We start from the raw sequence: 19,745 nt of genomic DNA, 5'->3' as shown, positions 1-19,745 counted from the left end.
GATTTAGATTGCAGATGTCACTCTGGTTTATAACTGTGTGTGAACGTAACGATGTTTAACACTATAAAACATGACCGACAATCGCATTCAGCTGCTGAATCTTGTGCTCTCAGATCGGACACAATGAGAACGGATGCTGACAGAAGCGAAACTGAAGCCCATCGTGCAGAACTCAGTGTGAATGTGAGAACAAGCGGGCGGTCGAGAGGTGTGCGTCACTTCAACAGCCTGTTGACCTGAAAAGAAGAGCATCGTTCGAGAAGACAGACGCTGGCAGAGAGTGAACAGGACAGCTCCGGATAATTTTATCACTGTCCTAGTTCTCCTCTCACTTCCCAGTGAGACGAATGACCCAGCTCATCCTGCGCTCTCTCCCTCTCTCTCTCATGAGGTGGGTCTAGGATTACAGTAACTCTTAGTTTACCACAGACACAGAATATCTGTGAGAAACAAAGAAGAAACTGTGAAAATTAATCATGTTTGCCCGTGCAAAACTAGGGTGTTCTGCGCAGTTGCTAGGGCGTTGCTATGCTGCTGAAGTGTTTGTAAATGGTTGTTAAGATGTTGCTATATGGTTGCTGAGGAGTGGCTACAATGCACTGCTAGGCTGTTAGAATGTTGGGTGATTGCTAGGGCGTTGCTATGCAGCTGCTGAAGTGTTGTGAGTGGTTGTTAGGATGTTGCTATATGGTTGCTGAGGAGTGGCTTCAATACATTGCTAGGCTGTTAGAATGTTGGGTGGTTGCTAGGGCGTTGCTATGCTGCTGCTGAAGTGTTGTGAATGGTTGTTCGGATGTTGATTTGTGGTTATGAAGGAGTGGTTTCAATACATTGCCAGGCTGTTAGAATGTTGGGTGGTTGCCAGAGCGTTGCTATGCAGCTGCTGAAGTGTTGTGAGTGGTTGTTAAGATGTTGCCATGTGGTTGCTGAGGAGTGGCTTCAATGCACTGCCAGGCTGTTAGAATGTTGGGTGGTTGCTAGGGCGTTGCTATGCTGCTGCTGAAGTGTTGTGAATGGTTGTTCGGATGTTGATTTGTGGTTATGAAGGAGTGGTTTCAATGCATTGCCAGGCTGCTAGAATGTTGGGTGGTTGCCAGAGCGTTGCTATGCAGCTGCTGAAGTGTTGTGAGTGGTTGTTAAGATGTTGCCATGTGGTTGCTGAGGAGTGGCTTCAATGCACTGCCAGGCTGTTAGAATGTTGGGTGGTTGCTAGGGCGTTGCTATGCAGCTGCTGAAGTGTTGTGAATGGTTGTTAGGATGTTGATTTGTAGTTACTAAGGAGTGGTTTCAATGCATTGCCAGGCTGCTAAAATGTTGGGTGGTTGCCAGGGCGTTGCTATGCAGCTGCTGAAGTGTTGTGAATGGTTGTTAGGATGTTGATTTGTGGTTACTAAGGAGTGGTTTCAATGCATTGCCAGGCTGCTAGAATGTTAAGCGGTTGCCAGGGCATTGCTATGCTGCTGAAGTGTTTGTGAATAGTTGTTAAGATGTTGCTATGTGGTTGCTGAGGAGTGGCTACAATGCACTGCTAGGCTGTTAGAATGTTGGGTGGTTGCTAGGGCGTTGCAATGCAGCTGCTGAAGTGTTGTGAGTGTTTGTTAGATTGTTGCTATGGGGTTGCTATGGAGTAGCTTCAATGTATTTACAGGCCGTAAGAACGTTCGGTGGTTGCCAGGACGTTGCTATGCGGTTGCTGAAGTGTTGTGAGTAGTTGTTAGGAATCAGAATGTTGCTATGTGGTTGCTAAGGAGTGGCTTCAATGCATTGCCAGGTTGCTAGAATGTTGAGTGGTTGCCAGGGCGTTGCTATGCGGCTGCTAAAGTGTAAAAAGAAGAATTTTGAATTTAGGATGAAGTCTGTGTGCCTTTTTCACCTGCTTAAGCACATATTGCACACAAAAGAGCTGATGTCACACCTGAGGAGCTGCGATACTGAGAGCGGCGGAGCTCAGCTCCATCTTGTCCTGTGATTTCTCTCTGGCCATGCGTGCAGCTTCCCTCACCTCCTTAAAACGCTCGGCAAACTGCAACAAAAAAACCCACACAATGCAGTACTGTAGAAGAGGTGATGCAAGTACTTGCAAACATGTCTGTGTAAAACTGCATTATGTTGTTTTTTTTAATCTCATCTCTTGTTTCAGGTCTACCAGGGCCAATGCATCATCATGTGAACAGGCCATTAAAGCAGACATTATCGTCCTGACGTCCACACCTGGTGCAGCTGATTCTCCGTGGCGAATCCGAGGCCGTAGACCGTGTTGGCTCTGCTGTCGGCCCACTGACCGAACTTCTGAGACGTCTTAGTGAACGTCATGTTGGGGCTGATCATGCTGTTGATGATCGCCTGCCGAGAGAGATGTCACACACAAAAAAACACTGTCAGATAGGTCTAAATATGCACCCATTTAAAAGAATATTCAAAACAAGTTAAAAAATTTTAAAAACATAAAAATCTGTAACTTTTACACAATACGTGCAAGAATGCCAAAAATTGAGTAATAATACATTGAGAAAACTCCATAGAGAAAGGCAGCATTTTCTCATTTTCAAAAATACTATCTAAAACTATATAGATATCTAAACACTAAAAAACTAATACAAATGAAATGAGAAAAGCACACAATATGAGAAAATATGTCTCAAATGACATATTTGTAACCACAACATCTCACCCCAAATAAACCAGCATTGAAAGTGTAACACTGTCAACACGATTTATGCTCGTTGCTATTATTTTTTGTGTGGTAATCAGCAGTTTGGGACAGTATTTGAACAATGAGTGTGTGTAAACAAATGCAGGTGCATAAATATTAACAAATAAAAACTGTTTCATGCATCTTTAAACAGAAGAGCAGTAATAAATGCTGAAGTCCATCATAATATTTCAGGTTAACAGCCACACTTACGACCCTTGAGAGGATGTAAAACACTAATTCTGGAGTATTTCGGATGATATGTATAGATAACCTTAATATTAGCCTATTAAAAGTATCGTAACTGAACTGGATCTTTCATCATATTGCTGGTTTATAACATAGTTTTGTTCACCGTGGCAAGGGTGTTGTAACACACAGTCTCTCGTGGCTTATTGTTTTATCCTCTCTTGTTTTCTAATGACCCCTGTTCCCCCTGTCAGCAGGAGTCATGTGACTGCAGGAGTCATGTGACCACAGATTACCACAGTGACCGAAGGTATAATGGCTGTGACAGTGAGGTCATCCTCATCCAAATGTGGGTCAGTTTAGAGGTGTTGGATGAAGTCGAGACGCTCCAGTAATCCACGTACAACTGAGATTTAGAGGCTTTAGTGAGCAAACAATCATGAGTTTAATATAAATGCTGATATTATTGTAATAGAGACGAGAGGTCAAACTGAGTGACGTTAAATACTAATGCAACAACAGAGTTTCTAATCTTCAACGGTCCAGATCAAACTTGAACTGTGAAAACAAAAAGATTACTGGAGTATGTTTGGCAACAAAATAGTCGGCCGGTCTACTTCAAAATTTCAGTTCAATTAGCAAATCAGTGAAGAGAAAGTGTGACGCAGGGAAGAAAGACTCATTATGTTGGCTTGAGAAAGCCTGATTTAAAGGTGTTGTAATTTGATTGAAAAAACATTTCAAGAAAAAAATAAAGCTTTTAAATGTTTATTATGTCTATGTGGTGTTTTTAATGTGCTTTAAGACAAACCATGTGTAAATGAATAAGTCGACAGCATTGCTGAGTATTTTCTGCATTAAACAAAAGACATTCTCAAAAACACGGTGTGAAATCGCTGGTGTTTCTGACGTTACAAACGACCTTGTAACCAATCAGATCAACGAGTAATCGTCAACCAGTGGATCTCTGAGTGAGTGAGTGGAGGCGGGGCTCATTTGCGTATTCATGGTGTGAAGAGTTTTAAGGGATACAAAAGGACTACAGGGGGTCTTTAAACAAACTCCTCTACAGCTCTCCGACCTTTCTGACTCAACACACTAGCAACGCGTTAAATACTGCTAGAAACCTGTTAAATAATGCTAGAAACATGCAAACAACACGTTAAATACTGCTAGAAACATGCAAACAACACGTTAAATAATGCTAGAAACGTGCTAGCAGCGTGTTAAAAAATTGCTAGAAACATGCAAGCAACGTGTTAAATAATGCTTGAAACATGCAAGCAACACGTTAAATAATGCTAGAAACATGCAAACAACACGTTAAATAATGCTAGAAACGTGCTAGCAGCGTGTTAAAAAATTGCTAGAAACATGCAAGCAACGTGTTAAATAATGCTTAAAAACATGCAAGCAACACGTTAAATAATGCTAGAAGCGTGTTAAATAATGCTAGAAACATGCAAGCAACACGTTAAATAATGCTAGAAACATGCTAGCAACGTGTTAAATAATGCTAGAAACATGCAAGCAACGCGTTAAATAATGCTAGAAATGTGTTAAATAATGCTAGAAACATGCATGCAACACGTTAAATAATGCTAGAAACGTGTTAAATCATGCTAGAAACGTGCTAGCAACGTGTTAAATAATGCTAGAAACATGCTAGCAACGTGTTAAATAATGCTAGAAACATGCAAGCAATGTGTTAAATAATGCTAGAAACATGCAAGCAACACGTTAAATAATGCTAGAAACATGCAAGCAACGCGTTAAATAATGCTAGAAACATGCTAGCAACGTGTTAAATAATGCTAGAAACATGCTAGCAACGTGTTAAATAATGCTAGAAACATGCAAGCAACACGTTAAATAATGCTAGAAACATGCAAGCAACGCGTTAAATAATGGCAGAAACGTGTTGAATAATGCTAGAAACATGCTAGCAACGTGTTAAATAATGCTAGAAACATGCTAGCAACGTGTTAAACAATGCTAGAAACATGCTAGCAACGTGTTAAATAATGCTAGAAGTGTGTTAAATAATGCTAGAAACATCCAAGCAACACGTTAAATAATGCTAGAAACATGCTAGCAACGTGTTAAATAATGCTAGAAATGTGCAAGCAACATGTTAAATAATGCTAGAAACATGCAAGCAACGTGTTAAATAATGCTAGAAACGTGTTAAATAATGCTAGAAACATGCATGCAACACGTTAAATAATGCTAGAAACGTGTTAAATCATGCTAGAAACGTGCTAGCAACGTGTTAAATAATGCTAGAAACATGCTAGCAACGTGTTAAATAATGCTAGAAACATGCAAGCAATGTGTTAAATAATGCTAGAAACATGCAAGCAACACGTTAAATAATGCTAGAAACATGCAAGCAACGCGTTAAATAATGCTAGAAACATGCTAGCAACGTGTTAAATAATGCTAGAAACATGCTAGCAACGTGTTAAATAATGCTAGAAACATGCAAGCAACACGTTAAATAATGCTAGAAACATGCAAGCAACGCGTTAAATAATGCTAGAAACATGCAAGCAACGCGTTAAATAATGCTAGAAACATGCAAGCAACGCGTTAAATAATGGCAGAAACGTGTTAAATAATGCTAGAATCATGCAAGCAACGCGTTAAATAATGCTAGAAACATGCAAGCAACGCGTTAAATAATGGCAGAAACGTGTTAAATAATGCTAGAATCATGCTAGCAACGTGTTAAATAATGCTAGAAACATGCTAGCAACGTGTTAAATAATGCTAGAAACATGCTAGCAACGTGTTAAACAATGCTAGAAACATGCTAGCAACGTGTTAAATAATGCTAGAAGTGTGTTAAATAATGCTAGAAACATGCAAGCAACACGTTAAATAATGCTAGAAACATGCTAGCAACGTGTTAAATAATGCTAGAAATGTGCAAGCAACATGTTAAATAATGCTAGAAACATGCAAGCAACGTGTTAAATAATGCTAGAAACGTGTTAAATAATGCTAGAAACATGCAAGCAACGCGTTAAATAATGCCAGAAACGTGTTAAATAATGCTAGAATCATGCTAGTAACGTGTTAAATAATGCTAGAAACATGCAAGCAACGTGTTAAATAATGCTAGAAACATGCTAGCAACGTGTTAAATAATGCTAGAAACATGCTAGCAACGTGTTAAATAATGCTAGAAACATGCAAAAAACGTGTTAAATAATGCTAGAAACATGCAAGCAACGCGTTAAATAATGCTAGTAACGTGTTAAATAATGCTAGAAACATGCTAGCAACGTGTTAAATAATGCTAGAAACGTGTTAAATAATGCTAGAAACAGGCAAGCAACGTGTTAAATAATGCTAGAAACATGCAAGCAACACGTTAAATAATGCTAGAAACGTGTTAAATAATGCTAGAAACAGGCAAGCAACGTGTTAAATAATGCTAGAAACGTGTTAAATAATTCTAGAAACATGCAAGCAACGTGTTAAATAATGCAAGCAATGTGTTAAATAATGCTAGAAACGTGTTAAATAATGCTAGAAACAGGCAAGCAACGTGTTAAATAATGCTAGAAACGTGTTAAATAATTCTAGAAACATGCAAGCGTGTTAAATAATGCTAGAAACGTGTTAAATAATGCTAGAAACAGGCAAGCAACGCGTTAAATAATGCTAAAATAAAAGTCAAGAGCACCGTCAAAATAAAATCACGCTTCCAACACATCGGCCAATCAGAATATATTGGTCGGCCTTGGCGATATATTGGTCGACCACTAATTATTATGCATGAAAGACCTGCGACTGAAGATCAACGCGCTTCATTTCTCTCCGATACGGTAGTAAATGAAATAAAATAAAATGTGGAGGATTTTAACCATGACAAGATGTTCGACACGCCAGTTTATGCGACAGCAAGCACGCAATTGTGTGACGTGATGGTGTGTCTCAAAGCCTTTTGCTACACACTCAAAAGCATATACGTTTTCTTCACCAAAAGAGTTCATTCTTTCAGGGCGTAGTATTAGTAGGCGAATTGAGACGCAGCATGAGACTATTGTGTCTGACGTGAACTCACAGCACTCAAGGTCGTCTGTGAACTGCAGGTTAGACAGCTCTGAGCCGCTCCATCAACAAGTATGGATCGATTATCCCGCCGGATGCAAGTCTTGTATCTCTGCACTGATGCATTACTCTGAGCTCTCCTTTAAGAGGCGTCTCGTTCCCTCTGATATCAGGAGTTGAGCTATTAACCTTCTCTTCTGCGTAAATCCTCTCGTGGGGAGTATTTCGTTCCGACTCTAATCACATCGACTCAATAAACAGCATTAGAAGGGCTGAGGTTTATTACATTACACACCACCACATTTTCGGATGGATTTCCTGGCATGTTGAATCAGTGCACTGATAATCACGAGACCCACTGAGAGCATTTCTGCAAAACCCAATCATAACAAGCATAGTACATCGCACATCTTTCCACGTGCATTGAAAACCCTCTTGTTGAAAAGAAATGCATTGAATGTGCACTTGTAGTGTACTTCAAATCTTAAAAGCATATTGCACATGATATACTACTACTGACATAAAAGAAAACGTTTGCTGATAATTTACTCACCCCCATGTCATCCAAGATGTCCATGTCTTTTTTTCTTCAGTCGAAAATCAATTAAGGTTTTTATAATTTATAATCCATATAATGGACTTCAATGGGGTCCAAACGGTTCAAGGTCCAAATGAGAGTTTCAGTGCAGCTTCAAAGGGCTTTAAACGACACCAGACGATGAATAAGGGTCTTATCTAGCGAAACGATCGGCCATTTAAAAAATAAATAACAAAGTTTAAGTTTTATAAGCACAAATGCTCGCCTTGCTCTGTTCTGTGATGCGCGTCCGTGACTCTCCTGTTCATCAAAATGAACGAATCTTTTTGAGTCATTTGGTTCATTCAACGAACGAAACAAACTTTTTTATTTAGTTTTGAAATGAGCGATTGTTTCGCTAGATAAGACCCGTATTCATCGTCTGGTGTCGTTTAAAGCCTGATTTAAAAGTCTGAGGAATATCTGCCACCAAACCTGTGTAACGGCTCTGGATCAGCCCAAAGCGGCCGTGAACGAAGACGCGCCTCACCTTGGTCCCGCCCACGCTGATGATGCGGTAGGCGTGTCTGTTGGCGTCGTAGAAGAAGGAGACGGTGACCGCATGTTTGCTGGCCGGGATCCAGTTGCGTTTGGTGCCGGGATCGATCTGGAACACATGAGCTCGTGTGCTGTAGATCGGCTGTTCCCTACGACACACACACAGTCAAGTCAAGTATATTTATATAGCGCTCGTCACAATATAGATTGCATCAAAGCAGCTTCACAGTATCAATCAAAACATAACAACAATGTTCGTTTCTGTGGAAAAACATCCACGTTTGGTTAAGCTGATGAAGGGTATTACTCTGATTGGTTAATTTGAAAATCCCCGACTGAGCAAGCCAAAGGCAACAGTGGCAAGAAACCCAAAAACTCCATCAAGTGACCTAAAGGTGTCCAAAAATGAGTGTGTGTGTGTGTTCAAACAACAACAGAGCAATACGACTGAAAACATAAAGCCTACCATACACACACACTATATATATATATACTATTATTACACATGAAACAATATAATAATATATAATATTGATCATATATTTATTTTTATTTAATCTATGCATCTATGTATAATACATCTGTGTCTATCTATGCATTTATCTATAATAAAATGTGTTGTTAATATTATGGGTATTGTTATTATTATTACATACACATTTATATACATAATACACATTATACACACAAACCGTAGATACACACTTGATGATCACTGGTCACTTCTGACCGAATAATTTTCTGTTTTTAAAAAACATAGCTTCATCTGAATGTTACGAAACTTTACGACATTTCTGGCACTACGGATGTGAACACACACAAAAAAAAATTGAGTTCATGATCTGAGCATGCTAAGTGGTCATAAAAAAATTGGTCACAATTTTGGCCTTCGGTCAAAAATGACCCCCATAGGAAATGATTGGGAAACACCTTTAATCACTATTTCTAAAAATAAATAAATAAATAAATAAATAAATAAATAAATAAATATATATATATATATATATATATATATATATATAAAACTTAATAAGAAATCATTTTTAAGATTGTTTCAAATACAAATCCACCCCCCAAAAAAAGTAAACCTGTTCATAAACAGCTGGGGAATTCACATGCCTCTCCATAGAGAGCTGTACCATGGTTCTACGCTTTTTCTCTATACTGTAACCAGATGGTGCTAATTTTCTTAAAAAAACATTTTTTTAGACTATATATTAAAATAAAATACTGCATTGAAATAAATTCAAATTTGATTGAATTTATTCATATTTATCCAATATTTATTGTCTATTTTTCCATGGCAAAATAGACAATAAATATTGCATAAATATGAATAAATTCAAACAAATTGTCTCAAAATCCTAAATCAAAAAGAATAAATATTATAGAACAAAAACAAATTGCATTGGTGTTTACTGGGATGGAGAAAGTTTCATTTTTAGGTGACCAAGAAGGCTCAGGATCTGACTCCTAAAGGAAGACCATCAGAATGTACAGTTGTATGTGAAAGTTGAAGTTGGGTTAAACATTTTAATTACATTCATAACCCAACATTTGGGTTTGTTCATATTTGACCCAAATTTGGGTTAAAACAACCCAGCATTGTTTAGAGTGTTGAGAAAGTTTGCGATTGTGCTGCAATCACTCACAAAAATAAAATCTTTATATATTTACGGTAGGAGAAAAAAAAAGAAAAAACGATAATTTTAACCCATACACTCTAAAAATTGCTGGGTTGTTTTAACCCAATTTTGGGTCAAATATGGACAAACCCAGCCACTGGTTACATTTTTAAATTACATTTTTAACCCAATGTTTGAGACCCAAAATTGGGTTAAAACAACCCAGCATTTTTTAGAGCATATAATCTATTGTTGACTATTCCCACGAATATACACATTCGACTTGTGACTGGTTTTGAGGCCCAAAAAATTATAAATTATGATTTCTGTTCTGGAAATGTATGCATGTTGCAAATACATGGTTATTTAAATAGACAAAGACCCACAATATACAAAAAAATCCCTAAATGCATGGTCAAATTAGATGGACAGCACACAGAATATAATATTTAGCATATTTTACATGCAATATTTATTATATATGGCGGATTAATATGTGCACAGATCATGCCGTGAATCAAAAAGTCTGGAAGAGGGTTGCATTTCAGAAATGTAAAATGCAATAATCTCAATGCAACGCATCACTAGAGCGGAAGGACGGGTGTTGCTGAAAGATGATCCTCGTCCCATAATGCCCTTTACATTATGAGAAGTTGCATCTGTGTAAAAGTAACATTTGATGGTATTAGATTTCATTTCTGCTTTTCATTTAATAGTGTTAGAAGTCTTGTGTTGAAATATTAGTCCTGCAGCTCATAATGAGGAAAGCTTTCATTATTGTGCCTTCAGCGTGTCCATCACTGTGACTCACGCGTGAATGTCTCAGTTTGAGGTTTAAAGCAGACTCAGACACCTTTGCAAGTCACGAATCCGTCCAGTGAAGGAAATGATCCAATAATACGAGTTCAAACGCCTCGGGCTGATTAATATTTGGCTATTTTGAGATTAGCATTATTGTACACGCACCGAATAGTACATGCAATATGTTGTGGAGTAAATGTGCTATTAAAGTGCCCCTGTTTTGCTGTTTATTAAAGTTGTTTTGGAGTCTCCTAACAGGATTACACACATCCAAGGTCAAACACACACTCATCTTCTCAAATTATACATCGCAGAATCAGCCTTTTTTCCCTCTCAGTGTCTGAAACGGTTCATTCGAAGATTCAGTCTCTCTGAACCCCGCCTCTCTGAGAGTTGCTCTGCTCTGATTGGTCAGACGGCCCAGACTGTTGTGATTGGTCGAAACCAAACGCCTATTAGCATATCTGAATTTCAGCTCTTCCTCAAAACTTGATACACCATGATATGAATGATACACACACACTCACACAGACTCACACGCACACACACAGATGCACATTAACACACTCACACTCTCTCTCTCTCTCACACACACATGCACACTAACACACACATAGATGCATCCTAACACACTCACACCAACTCTCTCACACAGATGAACACTAATATAAACTCACACTAGCTCACTCTCTCACACACACACTAACACACAGATGCACACTAACACACTTTCTCTCTCACACACATACACAGATGCACACTAACACACTCATAAAAACACACTTTCTCTCTCTCACACACACACTGACACTAACACTAACACTCTCTCACTCACACAGAGATGCACACTAACATTATCTCTCTCTCTCTCTCTCTCTCTCTCTCTCTCTCTCACACACACACACACATTATGGATTATGGATTATGATTGTGGGTGTTGAGATCAGTTTCCTCCTCTCCGCCTTCAGGACTCCTCATCGCAACAGGAGTGCAGCGCTTCTTATAGCCTGCTCTGAATTCCCAGAATTCCATGGGGTGAGACTTCACACACAGATCCCCACCAGCTCACACACACACACACACACACAGATCGAGCAGAGGGTCTGTAAACGAGTCCAGCGTGAGAGATCGACTGGCGCTAATGACTTTCAGCGGGAAACAGACTCCACAGATCTCTGAATACACACACACACACCACACACACACACCACACACACACACACACACTCCAATCTGTCAGTGTGGTTTGCAACGCGTCGACAAATGTGTTGCGGACAGAACAGAACAGATCCAGAATTTCTCCACTTTCTTACAACACATTCCTGTTCTAATACAACATGATCCCCTGTGTGTGTGTATGTGTGTGTGTGTGTGTGTGTGTGTGTGTGTGAGAGAGAGAGAGAGAATCATTGCTCCTGTTTTACTGTGTTTTTATCTACATGCAGCCTTGGTGAGAAGAAGAGTTCTTCAACAGGATTCAAAATGTAGATTTTACACAAACACACACACACACACGCACACACACACACACACACACACATATATATATATATATATAGATAGAATAATTATATTTTCTGAATTGTCACCTGGAAATAAATCAAATTATGACAATAAAATGTGTTGTAAATGGCATTTCATGTTTACCGTAAAGCAATGAAGCGATCAGAAATTGGATGTTGTGTGTAACAGAGGATTGTGTCCACATAAACACACTCCAAGAGAGAGAGAGAGAGAGAGAGAGAGAGAGTGAATGAGTGAGTGAGTGAGTGAGAGAGAGAGAGTAAGTGAGTGAGTGAATGAGTAAGTGAGAGAGTGAGTGAGTGAGTGACTGAGTGAGTGAATGAGTGAGTGAGTGAGAGAGTGAGAGAGAGAGTGAGTGAGTAAGTGAGAGAGTGAGTGAGTGAGAGAGTGAGTGTGTAAGTGAGAGAGTGAGTGAGTGAGAGAGTGAGTGTGTAAGTGAGAGAGTGAGTGAGTGAGTGAGTAAGTGAATGAATGAGTGAGAGAGTGAGTGAATGAGTGAGTGAGAGAGTGAGAGAGAGAGAGAGAGAGTGAGTGAGTAAGTGAGAGAGTGAGTGAGTGAGTGAGAGAGTGAGTGAGTGTGTAAGTGAGAGAGTGAGTGAGTGAGTGAAAGAGTGAGTGAGTGAGTGAGTGAATGAATGAGTGAGTAAGAGAGTGAGTGAGTGAGTAAGAGAGTGAGTGAGTGAGTGAGTGAGTGAGTGAGTGAGTGAGTGAGTGAGTGAGAGAGAGAGTGAATGAGTGAGTGAATGAGTGAGTGAGTGAATGAGTGAGTGAGAGAGTGAATGAGTGAGTAAGAGAGTGAGTGAGTGAGAGAGAGAGTGAATGAGTGAGTGAGAGAGTGAGAGAGTGAGTGAGTGAGTGAATGAGTGAGAGAGTGAGAGAGTGTGTAAGTGAGAGAGTGAGTAAGTGAATGAGTGAGTGAGAGAGTGAGTGAATGAGTGAGTGAATGAGTGAGTGAGTGAGTGAATGAGTGAGGGAGAGAGTGAATGAGTGAGTAAGAGAGTGAGTGAGTGAGTGAGTGAGTGAGTGAGAGAGTGAATGAGTGAGTGAGAGAGTGAGAGAGTGAGTGAGTGAGTGAGTGAATGAGTGAGTGAGAGAGTGAGTGAGTGTCTGCATCCGTGTGTGTGAATGCATGTTTGAGTGTGTGTGTGTGTGTGTGTGTGTGTATCTGATTGACACACTGGCCAAACTGAGAACGAGATCTGGCCGAACTCAACATCATATCGCAAAATGTGAAATATTCCTCGGATTCCATATCTGTAATTCATAGCAAAACATCAAACGTTAATTCGATCTCAAACAGTTTCATTAAAAGTAGTTATTAGCTACTCCAACACGTGCGTGACGTCATAAACCAACGTGGTTGAACTTTGACATACAAAAGTCAAAATTATGGAATAAATAGTCATATGACATAAAAAGTCGAAACTGAAATACAAAAAATATGTCAAACTTATGATGACACTCGAATCATTATTCCGAGAAAAGAAGTTACGACATATTGAAATGAACATAAAAAGTGGAAATTATTGCGTCATCATTTTGATCTTATTTAGTATAGCTTATGTCATAATTTTGCCTTTTGGTGTTAACTTTTTATTTCAACTTTTGTCATATGAAGTAGAGCCCGACCGATAAAGGATTTTGAAGGCCGATACCGATACAAATATTTTTGGGTTTTAAAATCCGATATTCCGATATATCGGCCGATATTGTATTTATTTATTTGAAACTGGACATGATAGTCACAAATTTTGTTGCTTATGTGAGTTAAGAGAACTGATGGGGATGTTCTTTGAATTGTTATTCAAGCAATGCATGTCTCGTGCCCAACTCAACGAGTGTTGCCAACAGGAACGGTGTAGAGCGCCCTCTGGTGGACAAACTATACAACTCCAACACTCATGACATGGTTGAAGCGTGTTTCGTCTGTTTTTATTTTATTTTTGAAATATTCATTTATCAGCCATTATAACTGCCGATACCAATAGTTAGAAAATGCCTAATATCGGCCGATAATATCGGTCTGGCTCTTATATGAAGTTATAACGATGGCATTCTTGCGATGTCAATCTCGACACGTCATCATAATGTCGAAGATTTGCGAAAGCGTGGTGGAAAAGGGCATTTTTTCATATATTCAAATAAATGTATTCTTTGGAATGAACGTGCACAGGCGAATCATAACAAGACCAGCATGCATTACGCATATAAAATGGAAAATGTTGATTAAAACGTGAAGAAAGAAGGATGTTTGAAGGACAAAGACTGGAGTTATAAGGCAGAAATGAGGCCAGGCGTGTTCTGGTTCTGACCCGACAGCTAATGAAGCGCTCCATCACTATAATATACACCGCTTTAACCCATTACTGGCCTCCTGAAGGTCACAACACAAACTCGTCGGGAAGGACACTCCAGACGCCAAAGAACATACATTGTGCGGTCGTCATGGCAACTGAAAAAAACAATACCGGCAGTTTCATAAACAACATCCCGAGACCTTTCTGTGCCGCGGCAGCCGTCATGGGGTGTCATTTCTACAGTACGAGAAGAAAGCTCTCTTTATATATGCATATCCATAATTCCCATGAACATGTCCAGCTAAGAGCCGGATTAATGGCTCTCACATGAAAAACAGGTGCCGTGTCCATTTACACAAAGTGATTTTTTTAAAGTGCATTTGGGCTGATGCTCTAAATAGATATAAATCTGATTTATACATGATATAAATGACAAATAATTGACTGAGCAATGTTGCAAAATAATGTTTAAAATATTATGCACTGATAACAAGATTCTCTAAAACTGGTGTCGGTTTGATCAATGCATCTTATCTGGTCCATGTTCACAAAAACACCCCAGGATCTGATATAAAAATATCAAAAATGATCCGTCTTACCTCTCTCTGTGCAATGGATACATTCTTACTGGACAGATGAGGGTCTTCTAATGAGAGAACACAAATAACATTAATACTGAGAAAATTAATGACATATTTGGGTCAAGGACATGGATGAAGTTCAAGAACTCAAAGGCGTTTTAAATTAATCTTGATAAATAATAATTACAATAACTACTTATAATGAATACATCAGTGTCGATTCTTTGGCTGAACCGAGATTTATGGGTGGCTGACAAATATCATTTTCTACATTAAATAAGACTAAAAATGTTAAATCGCACTGTGCATAAGGAAAAGTGCGCGTTTGGGATGTTGCAAATGAAGTTAAATAGGTCAGTTTTAACAGGAGTTCATGCATACAATCATATACAAATGCTGCAGGACTTTGCTTAACATGTCAAACACACAAAGCTTATTCCCCCGTGATATAAACACATAAACAGAAGCCATTTAAAGTCTTAAATCTGCCATAGTTGCAGTGCTGTATAAGTTTGTGCTCAGTTTAAGTTCCTATAAATGAGAATATGACTCTTACCCCATGTCGTTGTAAACACACAGGATGTCAAACTCTTGTTCCTGTTCTGGATAACAGTTGTGTTAAAGATCAGTAATCCGTGTGTGTGAGAGTGTGTGTGGAGTCTACACAGTGGACATGGTTTATATCTGCATGGCATCAAGCGAATGCAACACTAGCAGCCGCAGAAACTGGACGTGATGACCGGGGCGCGTGCGTGTCAGTTCCTCTTTTCCCGTGTTTTTCTTTGGTTGCACGCGCGGACACGCGGGATTCCCGCGTTCAGATGTTTCCCGCAGCGACTTTGATGACGTGCCGCGACTGTTACTTTGTAATCAGTTTTCGCTTTGATGTTCCGAGCCTCTGTGAGCGAGCAGGTTTTGAAGAGACTCTCTCTCTCTCTCTCTCTCTCTCTCTCTCTCTGTTTCACACACTCACACTCTAGTGGACAGAAGTAGAACTGCAGCTTCTTCATTGCGGCGTCTTCTTCTTCTTCTCGCCCTCTAGTGATTATACAGAGAGTAAAGAGCCGTTAATCATATGACGTGTGCTGATGATGTGACCCTAATGAGACACTACAAAAAAAAAAAAAAAAAAAAAGACACTACAAACATGGCGTTCCCATATCTCGCGGACATGATCGGCTAATAGTGTTTTTTCTTATAAACACTTTTTGTTATAAAGGTTGAAACTCTCTTCAAATCCTGATAGGAATCAATAAAAGAAATGGCCTGATATTAAAAGGGGTCATGAACTGGCTTTTTTTGTCTGAGGTCAACTTATGACGTTCGCTTAGTTTTTACATTCAAAAACATCAAAATGAATAAGTAATAGGCTATTTTCTACCCTAGTTTTGAGCCTAGCTCAAAAACGCTCTGTTTTTACGGGCGTCTTGCACTGAAGACTTGAAGGTAAACGCCCACTGCGAGTGGATAACAGTTTTGCATATTATAATGAGTTTCACTCTCGATCTGGTTTGTCATCATGTGGTAGCAATAGCACTATGTTATTTAGCTACGCGGGTATATCTTTTATTTTATTTTTTTTTATTTATTATTATTATTACTTTTTTTTTTTCTTTATATATGTGAAGCTTTATATATACTTGATATAACATGTCGGAGTTTTATGTGTTCTGTGCTTTATACATGCTTGTTATTTGATATATATTTAAAAAATTTTTTTTAGCTATGCTTGTAATGCGCAAATCGGTGGGCGGGGCTAAACCAGCCGTGTTGAAGTAGGCGTTGATCTTCTTCTGCGGGGGTGGTGTTTTATCCTCTTTGACATCATAGTTCCCCACTTTTAAAAATGAGTTGTTTTTGAGCCTGGTGTCAATAAAAGCTTTTATTGGACTAACAAGGACGTTTTCAGTTCTGAAACTTACAGGATATTCTTATAATATGATGACCTCTTAGATGTCAAAAGCTCAAGGAAATTTTGATTTCTCAGTTCATAACCCCTTTAAAACGTGTATATTTCCCGCTCGACAGGGCCGGTGTTCTGACCGGTTCTGAGGACAGTGGGTATTCAGGGCTTTGGCCCAAACTAAAATTGGGTATTCTTATTTAAAGGAGTTAAGTAATTATAAAAGCGGTTTATGAGAATAAAGTTATATTAGTGAAATAATTCAAAGTAACCAATTTGCAAATAATATTTTATTTTTAATACATTCTCTTTCAGTGAATCAAGGAAATTAAAGCATATTTACAATTCAAAAAAAAAAAGCGATAAGGGATGACATTTTGTTTGCCTTTCCATTAAGCATTGATCCAGGCCAGGTCAAAATAAGGAACCAGGAGGTCCACAAATGTGACTTTGCCAACTACAAACGTAATGGACACCATTGGAGATTTTGACACCATTAGGCCTACATCTGCGAGAGAAAATCCAAACAAACAGTGAAAAATATCAACTATGTGGCTTAAAGTGGATAAAGAGTATATGGTTGAGATCAGCCAATAAGTGTGTGTTAGAGAAAGAACCTGCATTTAATTTGCTTTTCATTTATGGTCAGAACACTCAAAATGGTGAAACATGTGGTCTTACCATTTGATCAAAAGGCAAAATTTGGGATTCATTGGAGACAACTCTGAAATTAACTGCAAAGACACAGACAAACTGACATATTTTGTATAATGCATTTGAAGATGGTGTATATATATATATATATATATATATGGATATTGACATGCAGCCAGGAATCGTGTTGCCTGACATTTATGTTTGCCTGATTTCGACACCGGGGAAATAAAAGCAATATAGACCTAAACATAAAGCAAATTTGCCTGTGAACGCTTTAGATAAATACAATATAGGTAGGTCTAAATCCGGGTGATCCCTTATATCAGCCTATGCTATATATATCATGTCATCCAGCCATAAAACTTTATAGTTTTTTGTTTTTTATGCATTATTTGTAATAATGCAGAATACGCAATGATACATTTTTAATTGACGAGTTCTTGATACACATCAATGCAAAATATATGGGTATGGTTTTACGTCATATCCTTTGATTTTCACGGCAAAAACGTTCCTTTCCATAAAAATGCGTCCTAGAAAGTTTGGGAAGTTCACACATTGGCAAAAATAAAATAAAAAAATCAATTAATAACATATTCCTACACAAATAGCCCCTTTACATTTCATTGTAGATCATGCATAATTAAAAAGACAATAAAGCAACGAGACCAGCGTTGGGTGAAAAGAAAGCAACATTTATTTGTAAAGTTACAAGTACATACTGTGGGGGTGAAAACTCTTTCCACAAAACAAAATCCTGAATTATCCTTAATATCCTGATATTTTTCCAGCGTCCCTCTTCAATGCAAGTTCATTTACTGTACATTTCCATCAAATCTGATATCTTAATGCAACTTTCGCAGCGGATCCTCTCAGCACTTCCAGATCTTCAGGCAGGATCTCTTCATCATAACCAGATTACATCACCTTGGCCTGAATATCTCATTGTCATTGGCAACTGATGTTATTTCAAATCTGAGCATTGATATTTACACTTGAAGTATGAAAACAAAACTGTTTTAAGGACTTTTAGACTCTAAAAGGAGAGGTTAACATGGAAAACGTCAAAATGTCTGTTTTTGCAACGTTTGTTTATGAATGAATCATGATTGTCTTGTGGGCAACGAAAGAGTAAAGCAAAACTGTGCATATGTGAGCTTAAAACGAATCTGTGCTTGATGCTATAAAATGCGAGTGGTGATGCTTAAACAGTCAAAAGTGTTGCAAATATGGAGTAACAGCAAGGTATAAACACTCCAAAGTAAAAGTACAAAGCCGAGGCATCGGAACAGATGTTAAAAAGCTGCCATAAAACTCTTGAATGGGTCTGTGGAAACCAAATAAAGTCGAGCAGTTTCCACACAGAGGGGTTACGAGAAATTCACGTCAGGTCATACAAATAAAAATGAGCTGGGGGAAATAAGCAACTAGAACAGGGGGGGGGGGGACAAAGCATAACTACAATCTATCACTAATAATGATAAAAATAATAATAATAATAATGAGGAAGGGCAGTCTGGAAACACACATACATACACACGCACACACCTCTGGTTGGCATTTACCGCCGCTCTCATTGACATCATCATCATAAAGCAAGAGAGCACGACGGCGCCTCTTACGGTCAGACACAAAAACAGCGAGAATCTCACCTGTCTGTCCTTCGCATGGGTCTCCGATCTCCTGCTTTCTTTGAGGTGCACCTGGTCATTCCCCCTTTAACTAAAGCGATCGGGGCGTGACGATATTACCAAGTGGGAGGGGTTTACTGTGATGATCTCACACCCTTGGCAAGAATCCTGTTGGTTTTGATTGATTTTTTTTTTTAGTTTTTTTTTTGGTAGCAAGGTAAGAGATTTAAGAAGCCACATCTAAATCAAGCAGGCTAATCGAGCGGTTCTACTTCACTGTTTTTATTCTAGTTGAAAAAAATTGTTTTAAAAGAGGAATATAAGAAAGGATAGATCCGTCGGCCCCTTCCGCGTCAGCTCCGCAGAGAGCAGACGTTTAAAAAGAAAAGAGAAAGCCATTTCTACCCCTTTTGCGTTGGCGAGAGCGGGGCCTTCGGATACGCGGCACCTCTTACCCTCCTTCAGGCGGAAAACCTTCCTCAAAGTTGAATCGTCCTTCAGAGCGCCCTAGCACCTGCGAAATTAAACGCTCGTCCGTTCTCTCAAAGATGTTCGGTGGTAGAACCTGAATGTCAGATGTCAACTTTGAGGGGAACTCTATTTCCCCCAAAATCAGCTGCTTGAAAAGCGTTTATAATTACTTTAAATACGTCACCCCCTCTCTCAGCTCGTGGAGACGACAGAGCAAGCGTGGTTTTTGCAGGTAAG

General features: G+C 38.9%; 1 protein-coding gene across 1 annotated transcript in view; it reads right to left on the bottom strand.

The window, feature by feature from the left end:
• The window catches only part of LOC120474949 (homer protein homolog 3), a 30,667-nt gene extending 14,867 nt beyond the window's left edge, over positions 1-15,800 (bottom strand). The window contains exons 1-5 of the mRNA XM_039665602.2: positions 15,403-15,800; positions 14,865-14,911; positions 8,011-8,167; positions 2,212-2,343; positions 1,916-2,023 (exon numbers count right to left, since the gene is read on the bottom strand). Of these exons, the coding sequence (XP_039521536.1) occupies positions 1,916-2,023; positions 2,212-2,343; positions 8,011-8,167; positions 14,865-14,887 (420 nt within the window). The 5' untranslated portion in view covers positions 14,888-14,911; positions 15,403-15,800. The remainder of the gene's footprint in view (positions 1-1,915; positions 2,024-2,211; positions 2,344-8,010; positions 8,168-14,864; positions 14,912-15,402) is intronic.
• Between the last annotated feature and the right edge of the window lie 3,945 nt (positions 15,801-19,745).

This window comes from Pimephales promelas, chromosome 5 (genome assembly GCF_988280905.1).
Source record: "Pimephales promelas chromosome 5, fPimPro1.hap1.1, whole genome shotgun sequence".
In the NCBI taxonomy this organism is placed as follows: domain Eukaryota; kingdom Metazoa; phylum Chordata; class Actinopteri; order Cypriniformes; family Leuciscidae; genus Pimephales; species Pimephales promelas.
This window is presented reverse-complemented; position numbering and strand designations above follow the sequence as displayed.